General features: G+C 39.3%; 1 protein-coding gene across 1 annotated transcript in view; it reads left to right on the forward strand.

The window, feature by feature from the left end:
* LOC131986260 (disks large homolog 2-like) overlaps positions 1–15,395 on the forward strand; it is a 39,778-nt gene extending 24,383 nt beyond the window's left edge. Inside the window, exons 7-12 of the mRNA XM_059351118.1 lie at positions 257–307; positions 958–1,059; positions 9,818–9,990; positions 12,862–12,971; positions 13,759–13,850; positions 14,348–15,395. Coding sequence (XP_059207101.1) covers positions 257–307; positions 958–1,059; positions 9,818–9,990; positions 12,862–12,971; positions 13,759–13,850; positions 14,348–14,454 — 635 coding nt within the window. The 3' untranslated portion in view covers positions 14,455–15,395. The remainder of the gene's footprint in view (positions 1–256; positions 308–957; positions 1,060–9,817; positions 9,991–12,861; positions 12,972–13,758; positions 13,851–14,347) is intronic.
* Positions 15,396–16,276: the final 881 nt, after the last annotated feature.

Here is a 16,276-nt window from a genome sequence, read left to right on the forward strand (position 1 = left end):
CCTTTTTTAGGGTTAAAATGTGCAATGCAGCTAGTATGAACAAAAACTGCCTAAATGTATAAAGGCTGTATTTCAACTTAAAAGTGTTAAATAAAGTTAAGTTAAATAAAAAATATTGTGGGGGGAAAAACAGTGGCATGTTCTGTTCCATGTTCATGTTCGCTACAATGCATACAGTATAACATGGCATGTTGTTTATGTCGGTAAGGAGTATTTGTCTAATTGAAATAATATTTTTTAATATGTACTTCACCAGGGTGTCAAGAGGATGTTATTCTCTCCTATGAACCTGTGATGCGGCAAGAAAGTAAGTTAAGCTAGCCCTCAACATGTGAACCATAGTCAGTAGGTACAGTCACAATCAGTCAGAATACTCACATCTAAACTAAATGTTCAACAGGAGGGGACTGGGGAGGGGAGAGAGATTAAGTTTTGAAAGGAGTCAGCAGTGTAGCAACAGGGAAGCAGAGCTCAATGCCAAGTGTTTATTTGAAGTGCCTGTTTTTGTGAGATCATACTTGATTAGAGAGTGAATAACTATCATAATGCTCCATTTAGAGAAAATATTGACAATGAGTAAATGTAAACGTACATTACTAACTATCCTTTTATCTGTGTCACTGTGGAAGACAATTGGTTGATTTTCTTTTAAAGTAGTTATTTTCCAGTAACTACACCACTCAAGTGACATAAAATGATTAAAAACTCACATAAAGAAACATGAAGGGGACACCTGGGCCTAGCAGGAATCACATTGACTTTGGGCTAATATTGTCTATATCTTTTTATCCATTCGTATTCACTATGTTAATCATATTTCTGTTATGTGAATATAATATATCTCTCATCTCTTCCAATCTCCCATAAATTGTACTTTCAGGCATAACAGACAAAACTGTTTAATATGTGCTGTATTTAAACTTTAAGAAATGCGTGAGCTATTGTTTTTCCTTCCAGTAAATTATGCCAGACCCATCATAATCCTCGGACCATTGAAGGACAGAATTTATGATGATCTGATATCAGAATTCCCAGACAAGTTTGGGTCTTGTGTGCCACGTAAGTAGTTGATGGAGACAGAGCAATTTATTTTGACTTGTTAATGTGAAATGTAGTGTGTTTGTGTGTGTGTGTGTGTGTGGGGGGGGGGCACTCATCCAAAGAGTAAAATGGTTGTAAACTATAATCATTTCCTTACATTTCCTTATTCTCAGCTAGTTTCTCTTTAGTATTTTTTCAGCAGCTGTAGGTCTATATTACCTCATACTTATTTACAGTTTTGTTGTTTTATTTAAGTATGTGGCTGTGGCATGGTGGCGAATTATGGTGTTTTGCCACATTTCTTACTCTTTGTATTTAGCCAGTAAAGATGTTGATCATGCTTTCTAATGAAGACGTTCTTTGAACTTCGATGACTTGCCATGAAGCAGGAAAGTGATCTAACTTCAGGGTACATTGTCCAAACTGCCCTAAATGTCTTATGTGTGATGAGAGTCTAGCCCTGAACGCCACTAATTATTGTTAGGCCCCAAGCACCAAGATGCCTTTTTGGTGACTTTATCATATTCAAAAATTTTTGAAACTTTGCCCACATGTCAAGATCAGGTGAAATTTAAGTATTTTGGGGGTCTCGGAATGGGAGTGGCAAAATAGCTTAGTATCGCCGTCGTCTAGAAAGTCAAAATTAGCTAGTGACACCTCAGGCTCGTCAACAGGAAGAAAACCCAGCAAAGCAGCAGACCCATAATCCCTCAAAACTCTTGAACCGTTTGTTGTGTCAGGTCTTGTGTGAGGTGTTATTGCTCTCCTAAATGATGAGTGATGTTTGCTCCACCCCCTTTCATAAATCATGAACCGTTTTGTAGCGATTGCCACATTCATCCTAGTACGCTCCCAGAATTGAACACGCGCCCACTGCCCAGCAAAAATAACAATGCCAGCATGTGGAATACAAGATGGCGGCCTGCAGCTACTTACAAGGAAGAGGTCTTGTCCGTCCTGAGTCGACATCGTTACGCTGCCAACCCCTGGCAGCTAGATTACAGTCCGTCCTTATGTTGTGTAGTGTTCGCTTTACGCATATAGAATTGTCTCCTGCTCCTTTCAACTCCTGCCTTCAACCCTGTGGTCATCCAGCTCCAGCCACGGCAAAGACACAGGAGGTAACTCCATGTACGGAGATTGTATAAGGATGGTCCATCAGAAGCAGGAGACGTCACTTAGTTTTGTTTTTGACGACCAACGTTTATTTTTCCAAAACTTGTTGGTCATTGGCCACTAAACTGTATAATACACTGTAATGAACTGCAAATTCTGGTGTGTATGGGTGTTTTGTGTTACTTGGTCACCTGTGAAACTTGTCATATACTGTATCTGGTTGTTAGTAGGGACCAAGCTTGGTTAGGCATGAGTGCTTTGTAGGTTTGACTGATTCAAATACGTTAATTTTCAGACTAACTCTCTGACTGGCACCCCGTCAAACCGCTAGTTTGTTATAAGCCCCTTTCACAATGCCGTTTCATGCTGGGACATTTGCAGCTTTGTAACTTCTCGCCTGCACTATGAAAGTGCCAGAAGCGGAATGCCGGGATAAAGCGATCCCACCAATCTTCCACCTCCAGAAGTAGTCACAGAGGCAAAAAATTGGTGGGACTGTTGTAAGCGGGACCAATATCAAACAGCCACCCCGGCAAGGTAGAATAGTTGACGTTACTCGTGACGGCTAACACACACCTCCCAATTGGTCCGACAGTCATGGAATCACTGTTCAGCAGCACAACTTTGCCTGCCGTCGCTAACTGTGCGCAGAGTCCACTGCTTATTGTAAACAAATCGGCATCACTAACTGTGTACAGAGTGTCCCTTATTTGTTGTAAACAAATGGAGGTCGCTAACTGAAAACATACTGCAGCAGCACATAAACGCTGTACTGCTACAGAGCTAACTGTGCAGCCTATTAGCACTTTGCTACTGCACTGCTGCTGCCCTGTCGCACGTTACTATCGTCTCCTCCCACCTCATTCCATGATGCGGGACTGCACAATGAATGGGCATGAATATCACACCTTTGCGGGATCACTATGAAGGCACTAAGGTGAAAAGCCGGCACAGATCTTTCCGGCAATATAGCGGGACATTTGCGGGACCGCACTATGAAAGTGCCTATAGACTCTTGTGTGAGGTGTCATTGTACTTTGCAGAGACTTCCTATTCAATTGTTGTCACTTTGCCCCGCCCCTTTCACTTTGCCATGGTCCCTTTCATAACTCGTTACCTGTTTGTTGTAGGTTCTTTTGGAGGGCATCGTCAGCTCAACAAAGAGTTCCCTTTTCGGGATTGGTTGCTCCACAAAATAGAGTCTTTTTTTGTTCTCCAACAAAGAATCCCCACCCCTGAATATCTGACCCCTGAACCTCCAGGTGACGATTTGCATATACAAGAGGTGTGAGAACCTCTATGACAACTCTGAGGGGGGTGAATTTTTTTAAATATCTCACTCGTTTAAGTTTTGAAATTCTGCATGATTAATGGTGTCCCCACTTTGAGTGACAGGTGACGGAGCGGTCCATCACTAGACACTAGCTGTCTGTAGCTGCTAGCACTGCAGCCCAGCAGCTAATTCACTGCAAACTTTACCCTTCGGCTGTCGGAGAGTTTTACATGCAAAGAACAAACAAAATAGCACCACTTGCTTTGTGGTGAACTGTACCTCTGCCACACAAGAAGCTCATGCTACAGTTTGTTTGGTGAGTGGGTTTGTTTTAATTTATTTATTTGCAATTATTAGCTCTCACAGTAGTTTGTTAACTTACATTATTAGCCAGCTAATGCTGCCTTCAATGCTAATGGGAGTGTATGAAGAAAGAAATTATTAGACCATAACAGTTAACGCTAGACTCGGTCACCATTTATAGTGTTGAACTGTGTGTAATTACAATAATGTCTGTGTCATTTAAAAATATCACATTTCAGCATGGTTCAGAAAAAAAAGTTGGTTATTAGGGCTCACAGACTGGAAAATACTTGTCCAACCCAACATTTTTTCTTATAATATTAATTAAAGCAGACATTTTAAGATTAAAACATTCCAGAAAATGACTGATTGTGATCGACTTTAGTTGACACATAACTTTACGCCTGTATTTCAGGAGGAAGTGCAAAACAGCATAACATGTACTTATAGACTATATTGAAAGTAGTTGATATTGTGAAAATGAAAATTAAGCTTGTCATTGCAACACATATGTTACTTACATTTTTAATTGTCTGTAAAGTTGTCCTCTGTAGGTGACCCAGACAGGGTGGACCTCTGATGCTCAACATGAAAAGACAGAACTGGACTCAAAAAAACATCAACAACTTGTAAATATGTAACCACTGATGTTTTCAGGAATGCCAAATTTGACTTAAATTTGTTCCTGGTGTAATTTTTATCATTTTTTGCATTACACAAAAACACATTATGAAAAGCACCCATTCCTGATTGTATTCTCACTTTACTGAAAATAGACTAGAGACTCTAAATAGACTCTATCCTTTGGAAAAAGAGTTGAGCATGAATGCAAAATGTTTTGTCTGCGTTGTCATATTATATCATATATTATAAAAAGTTAACTCTTAAAGGGACATAAAACACAAGAAGGTGTCCAATATTTAAGAGTACAAAATGTAAAGTCAGGTTCTCCGTCATGGTGAGCAGCTTGACCTGCTGACCTCCCCCATGCTGCTGCTGGTGCCGTCACAGTGGAAGACATCTGGGCAGCTCTTCCTCAAAGAAGGGGAGAAGGTCCTTCACAACACACCACACCAACAGACACTGATGTCCAGCACAATAAAGTTGCTTTCTGTGGTTTCTGCAGCTCTCTGGGCACCATGCTGGACACAGAGATATCACCAATGATTCACACTGTGACTATGTGAGGAAATAAATGAGAGTAGTAAATGCTTTAGGTTAAGAATAACATAACAAAACTATAAAGAGTGCCTAAATAATGTTGAAAATACTAGTGTGTGACATTTGTAGGATAAAATGGAAGAAGGGATCCACACCTCAAAAATATAAAACATTCTTCAAATTAATTTATATTGTATTCCTTTGAAGACGGATAATGTGATCATAATTTCAGCTGTCTAAAGTGAAGTTGCCAAGAATTGAACTTAAGTTTACTGACCAATGTTCTGAAAGAAAGAAAGAAAGAAAGAAACAAAGAAAGAAACAAAGAAATATAAAATTACCTTTCTTTCTTAACTTTTAATGCATACTGTTTACATTAGCGCTGTGGGGGATTATCATCTTACATATTAACCTATATGCACTGACACATCTGCACAAAGTAATCTGCAGATTAGGAGGGAATTTAGATATAATAATACTTTAAATATAATAAAATGAAGAATATTAATAAAATATTAAATATTGAGCCACATGCACACAGGTACTGACACTTACAAGTGCATATCCATACAATTAAAAAAAAACATAGAGACAATGGATAGAATATGATCAAATAGTATGCACCTATATATTTGTTTTTTTTGGGATCTTGCCACATTTGAACATTGGCTCATTTGTTGATTTGAACTGATGTGGATTAAATGCAGTAGCATTTCCACTCCATCTCTCAAAATGGCATCTCACCTACATTTTGGTTCTCTGGGTCCTCCAGAGATCTCTCCTCCCATGATGCCTGGCGTTTATGACCCCTACAGATCACCTAATTGGTGAGACCTTTGACACCACAGGGGTCTACCGTAAAGAGTCAGACACACAGACCTCTCTCTCTCTTTCTCCTCTGCCTGCAAGGCACCAACACCTTCTTCTCCACTGGCATCAGGAGGGAACACAGAGGCCTGGATCCACCAGCCCCCCTCCGCCCTCAAATCACCTCAAGTTTGGGCACCACTCTGTAAAACAGAGAAAAGATAGCCAATTCAACTAAACCAGTCTCATAAAGTTAATAAACTATCAATTTGGAACACTGATTAATAAATAACTTAAAAATTATAATTAAATTACCATATTTATATTAAGTAGTGGTTGAAGGAATTTGGAATACTTTTCATAGAGGACATACATGTCACTCATAGTATACAACATTCAATGGACAGCATGTTTATTCCAAAAATTATTCTAAACAAACAAAGTAAAGCAAACAAAACACACAATATAGTATAGTATAGAGAGCTAAAAAAATCTGATCTAAGATTATTTACAGTGTAAGGTTGTGAGAGTCAGTGATACTTAAGTAAATCTTGTGCTTAGTCTTTGCTGGTTGCTAGCTTATCTAAAGCCCGGAAGATACTAGTACATAAATGGGAAGGATTATGAAGAAAGGCACTGGAAGGAGGTTTGGTTGCAGGCTTTCTTCCAAATCCATCTCGCAATTTAAGTTTTTCGTTCGCTCCTGTTCGTTTAAAACAGTGGAGAGGCTTTCTGTCATGGTCTCTGTTGGCCTCTGTTGGAACTTATTGTTCACCAATCCAACTTTGAGGCAAAGGAAAGTCTGGAGAAGAATAGGCCTTTCTCTGGAGGGAGATCTCTGCAGGAGGCCTCAAACCTGAGGTGCACGAGGAAGGGGGGGGGGGGCTCAGCCTTTGTGTCCTTCTCGGAGGAGAAGGATTTGCAAGAGGTGCAGTTTCCTTGAGGACTGGTGGAGAAGAAGAGGAGGAAGTTGTGTCTTGGGCTTATAAACAGGAGACGCCATGTGGTATCAGAGGTCTTCCTGAGGTTAAAAACGCCAGGCATCATGGGGAGTAGACTTTCCGGCTGTTTCCTAGCCAGAGAGCCAAAATTGTCCCCAGACACCATTTTGAGAGGCTAATGAGAAATGCTGCTTTATTTTCATTCAAGCCAGTTCAAATCCACAAATGAACCAAAGACCATATGTGGCAAGATCCCAACACTAGACATATCCATAGGCTCAAGGCAAGATAAATTATTTGGCTATTATTATTTGGCTGATAGGATTGTTCAGGCCTGGACACTTATCAAGCATGAGAAATTCCAGGCAGACACAACAGCTTCCTGTTTCATGGCGAATAATCCAAATTTGTCAAGAGTGTTGCAGTTCAATGAATTACTCGCAATCTTCCAAACAAAGCATTATCAACATCTTGAGAAATTTCTGACCACATTTGAAGTGGAGTTGGTCAACAAGCTAGCAGAAGTGTATAAAACTGTTACTTTATGTTTCCAGTTGGGGACACTATGACTATGTGACAATATTGAGATGTAGATGCATTCAAGTCTGGAATTTTACTGGGCATGAGACATTTTGGACAGATTGGACAATGTATGCTTAAGTTACAACTACAACAAAAATGTTTTAAAGTCAATTAAAGTGTCTTAATCAATCAATCAAACTTTATTTATATAGCGCTTTTCATACATATAAATGCAACTCAAAGTGCTTTACAAAAGCTTAAGATGAAAACAACCACATTTTAGGTCTATCGGGTTAAGTCTCAAGGAGGAGTTTGGTACCATAGCACAAAAATTGCATAGTAAATTTAAAATTTAATTATTCTACCTGAATGGTAAAGATGGGGGCTTCGACTTTGAAAACTGTTAGGGGGAAACAAAAGAACCATTTTGCAATGCCCATTAGCTACACCTAAAAAAAATAACATTTTTCATCACATCTGATTGGTGTTCAAAGTTCAGGAGGTTTTGAGCATGTTAAGGCCCTCAAGAAGGCAATAAATTCTGGACAATAAAAAAACAACTAGACCTGCAGGAAGTTAACATGGTCTAATAATCTGATAATGAAAACGAAGCCAGTGGTTTGATCTGGGAGAAGCGGAATGCAGGATGGATCTTGAGGGCGGACAGCAGAGGGGTTAATGACAAGTTTATTATTATTATTATTATTATTAATAATAATAATAATAATAATAATAATAATTATTAATTTTACAAGGTCAAATAAAACAAGGGATGAGTTTCTTTGAGGTGACCTGTATGGGAATGTCCTTGAAGGCTAACTAGACTCTCTGACCTGGGTGATACAGAGGTGCAGCGCGCTGGTTCTGGTCAAAAAGCGGGGCAGGGAAGCCCACGACTGTTTCCAGACTCTTTGACACCTCCTTAGGTGGGCTTGGACTGAGGGCACAGCAATTGGTTCCTCCAGGGCTGGAAACAGGGGAGGTTTGTAGCCCAGGGACATCTCAAAGGGAGAATAGCCAGTGGCAGAACAGGTAAGGGAGTTGTTGGCATACTCAACCCAGGGAGCTCCACGTAGAAGGGTCCTTCTTAGCCATGAATTGGAGTGTCTGTGCCAAAAACTGGTTGGCACGTTCAGCTTGACCATTAGTCTGTGGATGGTGACCCGATGACAGACTCACAGTGGCCCCCATTGCCTGACAGAACCACATCATCTGCAAAAAGCAGAGATGCAATTCAAAGTTCACCAAACCGAAACCCTTCCTCCTTCCGGAAGCACCTTGAGATCTTGAGTCTGTGAGTATCACAAACAAAATTGGAGACAAGGGACAGCCCGACGGAGACCAACACCCACTAGAAACGTGTTTGACGTGTGCTGAGTATACGGTCACCGGTCTCAGTTTGGTTGTATAGGGACTGGATAGCTCATAGGACCAAGCCTGGTACCCCCTATTCCCCAATACCCCACACAGGGCTCCCAGAGGGACACGGTCCCAAGCCTTCTCTAAGTCCAAAAAAATACCCATAACCCCTCCAGCAGTTTTGCAAGGGTAAAAAGATGGTCCACTGTTCCACAGCTAGGATGGAAGCAGCATTGTTTCTCCTGAGTTGGAGGTTTGACAATCGGTTGGAGCCTTTTTTCTACAATTCTTCAATATCATTTAGCACCCCAGAGTAAACTTTCCCCGGGGAGGCTGAGCGTTGTGATTCCACGGAAACTGCAGTGCACCCTCCGGTCCACCGTTTTCAAAATGTGAACCATCACCCTGGTCTACCGCTATACAGGCAGTGTCCTAGATCTCCACACGACACTGAAAAGACGTGTCAACCATGACAGCCCAACAGTTTTCAGACCCTTGCCTTCTGCAAGGGTCAATCTGTGACTAGTACAGAAGTCCAATAACTATACACCACTCAGATTCAGATCAGGCAGACCATTCCTCCCAATAATTCCCCTCCAGGTTACACCATCTATTTGAGCATTGAAGTCTCCCAGAGAACTACAGAGTCCCCAGGTGGTACCCCGTCCAGGACACCACCCAGAGACTCCAAGAAGGCGGAGTACTCTGAGCTGCTGGTCGTGGTAAAGGCACAGACAATAGTCAGAGACCTTCTTGCAGTTATGAGGAGGCGACTCTCTGTTCCTTGGGGAGAACTCCAACACAGTGGCGCTCAGCCAACGGCTTGTGAGCTAGATACGGTAGACATTCTCCCCTGCTTGATAGTAAGTACGTCCTAATTAACAAACGGACTTCACTTAAACGAAGGCAGTGGTCTAAGAGCATTGGTAGGTGTTTTATAGATCTTTCAGTGAGAGTTCAAATGAAATGTATCAAGTTTCTATTGGTGTATTTATGGTGATGGTGCGTTATTATTAATCCCACTCATTTTCTTGGCAAGACATCCTTGTATAGCATTTAGGCAATATGATTGACAGGGTTTCGATGCTTGTGCAAGGTATCAGGACCTGCTTTCATTAGGTCCTATCCCGGACCAAGGCTATCACCTTAAGCACTTAAGGTCAATGCATAACTTTATCCAATCAGGCAAATACACATACACATGGCAAATCTTACCAAGAAAAGCAGTAGAATTAATAATCAGGCATAATAGTTTTTAAGTTATAGAATACTTTCTGTCCTCCTTGTACCAAAGATACCACTCGGCCAAAGAGGGACTATGAGTTGAACGGGCAAGACTACCACTTTGTGATGTCCAGGGATCAAATGGAGAAGGACATCCAAGAGCACAAGTTCATTGAGGCGGGAGAGTACAATGATCATCTATATGGAACAAGTGTCCAGTCTGTGAAATATGTGGCTGAAAGGGTAAGACTCTTTACCTGTTATAAAGATGATTATTAGCTGTACCATATGAAAGCAAAAATCTGTCTGTTTAAATGTAAAGTTCTGTTCTTGTAGTGTAATGCCAGAATATTGCACAGTTCACATTTATCAACCTGGTTGGTCTGTGATATGTGTTGGGGTTTACTATGCCTAAAACCGGAGCACCAATTATGTGGGTCTCACAGTGTGTCAAGATGGCTATTGGAATTCATAAATAATTATCAAAAATAATTATTAATTACATAAAATAATATGACTTGATTTACTCTAAGTCAACTCTGGATGGGGCACCACTCTATAAAAGATAACCAATTTAACTAAATCAGTCTCTTAAAATGACTTAACTATCGATGTGGAACCCTGATTAATAATTAACTTTTAACTAATTATAACCATGTTACCATATCAATATTTAGTGCAGGTTGAAGAAATTTTGAATTCTTCTCATTCATGAACATCATTAAATGGACAGCACGTGTATTCCAAGAAGCATTTATTTACATGAAAAGCAAAGTAAAACAACACACACAATATTTAACCTAAGCAGAGTATTGACAGGTGTGAATATGTGTGTGTGTGTGTGTGTGTGTGTATGCCTGTGTTGGAAAAGCCAATTCAGATTATATTGTACGTGATCTAGTGGTGCCAGGTTAGAAAGAGAATGGTTAGTTGGCGAGATCCTGTGTCTGTGCAAAGCAAAACTAACATTGAATTTAGTGGTGTGGCAGAATCTACTACCAATAAACTACACAGATGTCCCAACAAAATCAATGACACACCTAAGACCACATCATTAATTACAGCTCAAATCTTGTACTTGGCTTTGCGCCTGTAACTAGGTTAACGCTATGACCAATTACATACCACCAAGTCCATGAAAGAAGGAGGATTGGAATCCTTTGGTGGAGGAAAGAAGGCAAACGTTGGAAAATTAATTCTCTGTTGGTTCCAGTCCTTTACTGGGGCCAGTTAAAAACTGGTCACTGTTGTCTTACAGGTTTAGACGCTTGGTGCAAACTCACTCGGTTGGCTCCTGTGGCACCTTTAAAGTTACTTGACAAGACATTGTGTCGTGGTCTCTTGGGCTAACTTGTTACAGGTAGCTGTGTGTTAACTAATCGTAATCATCATCTTAAGGTAGGCTTCTGTGTAGCTACTGTCCGAGTTGGCCACATGTATAGAAATCACAAGAGCAGTCCAGGTAGAAGTTCAAAGATGGGAAGGGTGGGCCTGTGTGGCTACATGCCATGTTCTCAGAGGCAAGTCCTCAGAGGAAGACAGAGACAGAGAGTAAACACTGTACTGGGAGTCTTGGGTATTTAGAACCTGGAGACTGCCTGTTGTGCCAGCGAGTGTTGTGTGTTGTGCCGAAAGTTGGGGCTGAGGTTCTCATACATTCAGTCCTGGTCATTATTGGCAACCTTTAATTTTTTGCATAACTTGTACAATATCTTCAGAAATAAATGGAAATGTACCAAATTTATATCACCAGTAATTTTCAATTGAATGACCAAAGTAATTTAGGAAATACATTTTTTTTAACTTACATGTTACAAAAGGCACCCCTCCTTAATATCTGGTTGCGCACCCTTTGGCAGCAACGACTGCCTCCAAACGTTTCTTGTAGCCATCTATAAGCTTCTTTCACTTCTCAGTCTTCTCCCACTCTTCCTTTGCTATTTGTTCAAGCTCTTGAATGTTTGCAGGATTCCTTTCCCCAATGGCAGATTTCAGCTCAACCCATAGATTTAATTGGGAAGGAGATCAGGACTCAATGCTGGTCAGTTTAAAACAGTCCATTTTTTTCCTTTCCAACCATTCCTTCTTTATCTAGTTAGAGAATCAATGATCATTGACTCAAACGTAGTTCTCTTACACTGGGTAGTACACTTCGCTCTAAAACCCTTGGTAATCCTCAGATTTCATGATTCCTGTGATACAGATAAGGCCTCCAGAACCAGATTTAGCAAAGCAGCCCCACAATATGGATCCTCCACCATGCTTAACTTTTGGTAGAATGTTCTTTTCCTCATAAGCTCCTTTTAGCTGTCTGTAAACAAATTGCTGGTGCGCATTGCCAAAAACATTTTCCCAGAAGGATTTTGGTTTGTCCAGGTACTGTTTGGCAAAGTACAGTCTTTCCTTTTTATGCCTTTACTTCAGCAATGGGGTCTTACTTGGCCTTCATCCATAAAGCCCTGCTTGGTTTAGCATCCGGCAAATGGTATGTGTCGAAACCATAACCACAGATTGTTCCAGGTCGGCTTTCAGGTCTTGAAAGGTTTATGCAGTGATTTTTCCAGTTTTACGTGGTGTTTTTTCCACAGCTCCACAACCTTCGAAGACTTATTCTGATTTTTTCCCCTCATATTGTTATCTTTAATCGTTGTTTTATCATTTGCTCTTATGTATCAACCATGAGTGGCCTAAAGACCAAAGCTGTTTAACTAGATTAATTTTTTCAGGAGAAGTTCCACATTATGTTCTTAAATTCCATGGGTGCCAATAATTCTGACCAGGACTATAGGTGTGAAACTGTGGGGGATCCTGGGGAACTGAGTTTGATGGCTGTCTCCTTTGTTGGAAACCATAAGATCTGCCATTTTAAGAGGCTGACAAATTAAAAATGTGGCATTTTCCATTTTCAGCAGTCCACGTTGTACAAATGAACAAAATCCATCTGTGATATCGATAAAGAAAAGATAAAACATCTGAAATCTTTCTCTGGGTCTTACTTACTTACTTAATGCTGGTGCGGACAAGGTGTAGATTAACAACATATGAGATTAATTTCAAGATTTAAGTCTGTGTGTTTTTAAGTTGTTCTCTTATGATTTAATGCCTCTGTTTCAGGGCCAATACTGCATTCTGGATGTGTCTGCAAATGCCATCAAACAACTACAAGTGGCACAACTGAATCCCATCGCCATCTTCATGAAACCAAAGTCTATCGATTCATTAATGTGAGTATTTATTTTGTCTTTTAATAAAACAACCATCTTCCACTGGCCTGTTTACTATTTGTGTTATATTACTGAAGAACTTATTAGAATTTGGACTTTACTTTGAGGCCTCCATTGTATAATTTGAAAATAAACATGTAAAAGTGCTCTTATAATGAAGTTGTAAACTGATATAAATGTTAATTATTACAACCCCAATTCCAAAATGTTGGGAAATGATCTTTTAAAAAATGTATTGTTCAAGCTGGTTTTTCTTTGTTGTTGTTATTTTTGCAAATATACACTGAATTATGAATTTAATTAATTTAGTCTTCTGTGGAATCAGAGTTGTATTTGTTTGTCTGTAACTCCTCCTGTGAGAACCCATAAATTATTGTTGTACAAACAGATAGTGAATGAAAATATTTTTTTATCGGAGAAGTTATAACTTCTAAAATAATGTACATTATTAAACACTAACACAAAATATCCTTAGATTTTCTTACAACTTCATTATAACATTTCCAAATTACCATTTATAATATTACCAAATTACCATTTACCAAAGAAATATGTTTCACAAAAGCAAATTATACACATAACTGAAATCAGTAGTATGATACTAGTGCTGTCCTTACATGGCCTGCAATGGGCCTGCAAGAGAAGAGAGAAGTGAGAAACCAAGCAAACCAAGAGAGGTAGCATGGAAAACAGGACCTTGGTTTTAAAAAAAAAGGTAACAGCAGGATTTGTTACAGGTGTTATAAGTTAAATAAAAAATCAATGTGTTTGGGATGTCGTTGTACAGGGACATGAATAAGAGCCTGAAAGAGGAACAAGCCAAGAAGACCTTTGAACGGGCTCTGAAGATGGAGCAGGAGTTTGGTGAATCCTTCACAGGTATGACATCTTCTATTTAGCTTTTCCTTCACTGTTAAATAGAGGGTAGAAACATACAAGGCCAACTGGATGCTTAATTCCTACTAACCACAGAGTGAAGAAATTGTGCTCATATGCAGATGCAAAAAGTATCACGAATATTTCAGGGATTTTCTTTTAAGCCACATGCAGACTAGCAGACTGGACTTGCCAGTAAATGTTTAAGCTAAATCCTGCAATTATAGGAGTAACATTGGTGTGAATGTCAGTTTTGATATATAAAGCATGGCAGGATTTTTCCCTTATAGTAATTCTTCACATATTCTAAAGATTACAGCATGCCTAAAAATGTATTATTACTGGTATGATCCTGCAATGCATGTGTCTTTTTGTTGTATGTGATTGTAGTAGTAGATAGTGATTATGAGTGAAAACATACGTGACGGTAATGATTTAAATTTGATGTATCTGTTCCATACAAATTCCATAGTACATAAAGAGTTCCTTTTGCTTTGCAGCCATGGTTCAAGGAAACACCTTCGAGGATATTTATAAAACCTGCAAACAAGTCATAGAAAGACATTCTGGACCGTACATCTGGATCCCCTCAAAGGAGAAACTATAACTTTGTTGAAGTTGTGAAGTGTATTGTGTATGTGCTTATGTTGCTGAGGTTTTTTTCATAGTTTTTTCCTCCTTTCCTCTCCTCACGTTGTGCTGTATTTCTTTTCTTTCATCTCTGTCTCCCTGTCCCCCTGTCCTGTCCACCTCTGTCATATTGGATGTGTGTTTAAGTATACGTTTTGGACGGGTTGATGGCTAACTTCGTTGTCCTAGTACTTGTTACTCTGTAATGACAATAAAGGAAATCTGAATAATAACTAGTCACGCTGGAATGGAGTCTGGACAGCTAGAAACGACTAATGAGTTGTAAGATATAACCATAGTCTTCATTAACAAGAATTGTGTATATATTTCAGGTATTTTTTAAAATATTTTTAGTTTTGTTCGGTTATTGTTTCAATTTTCATGTGCCATTATTGTTTCTGAATGTAGTCCACAAAGCAAAATCTATAACATAAACTATTTGCTGATTTTTACTTAAACAAAAACTAAAAGAATTGAATGAAAGCTAATTCAATTAAGTCTGTCCACAACGACACTATGAATTCTGAGCTTGTTTATGCAAATTTGAGCCAGCGTGAAGTCACCCCCCGAATGAGTCAGACAATTGTTATTACACGATTGTATCAATGCCTGGAGTGAATAAAACTCTGATGTGTTTTGTTTTTTAATGATGACAAACTATTATACAAAATATTTTTCAGGCTATATCATTTATCACTAAAACATCATTAAAGATAAATACATCCTGCAAGCATGAAATTCTTTTAACAGGCTACTAGCCGAGGCTATTAAATGTTGTATTCTGCCATTAAATTTAACGCGCCGCTGTTATCCAACTCCGACACCAGTGGTAACTCAATGTCTCTTCCATCGCTGGTTCTGCCCGAATAGAAACAATTCTGCCACACACACCTCTTTCGGGACAGAATTCTTACTAAATGTAAGTAATTTAATATACGTTTAAATATCAATGTTACAATATTAATAAATCTCAATATATAATAATATCAATGGCATATTGCATAGGCTGTGCCTCAGTTGGTAGAGTGGTCACCCACTCATCAGGAGGTCAGTGGTTCGATCCCTGACCATGGCAGCCTACATGTCGAAGCATGTCGTGAATGAATTCCCAATGGTGGCAGGTGGCACCATTGTAGGGTAGCCTCTGCCACCAGTACAAATTTGTGTGTGAACGGGTGAATGAGCGTAGTCTGTCGTGTAAAGCGATTTGGATAAAAGCACTATGTAAGTACAGTCCATGTACCATTTATTAGGCTATATATGTCACGGATGTATAAATTAAAGCACTGATTTCCATTGATGAAATCAATTATTTTTATGCTACCAAATAAAACCAGTTTGTTCCGTGAGCCTTTCACTTGGTGTCTCTGAGAAATTCCTTAGTTTTACCTCCTGCAACCAAAAGGCTGTGAAAACTTTTAAGTCTGTGCTTCAAATTTAAAATATTAACTGAACTTATTTGCGTATATAATTATAAATACAAAAATATACTTTTACTTCATAAACCCCTGGTGCTGCCCTTTTCTGTACCTGCTTAAAATGTTTGCTCCTATGCGTTTATATATGCAACTGTGCACTTTGCTAATAAAGCCTACTTGACTGAAAAAATTGGGAAATTGGGGGGGGGGGCTAATTAACTTAATAAATAATCAAATTACCATATTAACATTTAGCAATGATGAGAGGCTTTCTTTCTTTCTTTCTGGCAACCTTCCCAACAACCTGTGGTGATGTACAGTAGGTGGTGTCTGATGGTGGCTTTTGAGACTCAACTGACCTCTGCAGTTCTCCAGCTGTGA

This window comes from Centropristis striata, chromosome 15 (genome assembly GCF_030273125.1).
Source record: "Centropristis striata isolate RG_2023a ecotype Rhode Island chromosome 15, C.striata_1.0, whole genome shotgun sequence".
Lineage (NCBI taxonomy): Eukaryota > Metazoa > Chordata > Actinopteri > Perciformes > Serranidae > Centropristis > Centropristis striata.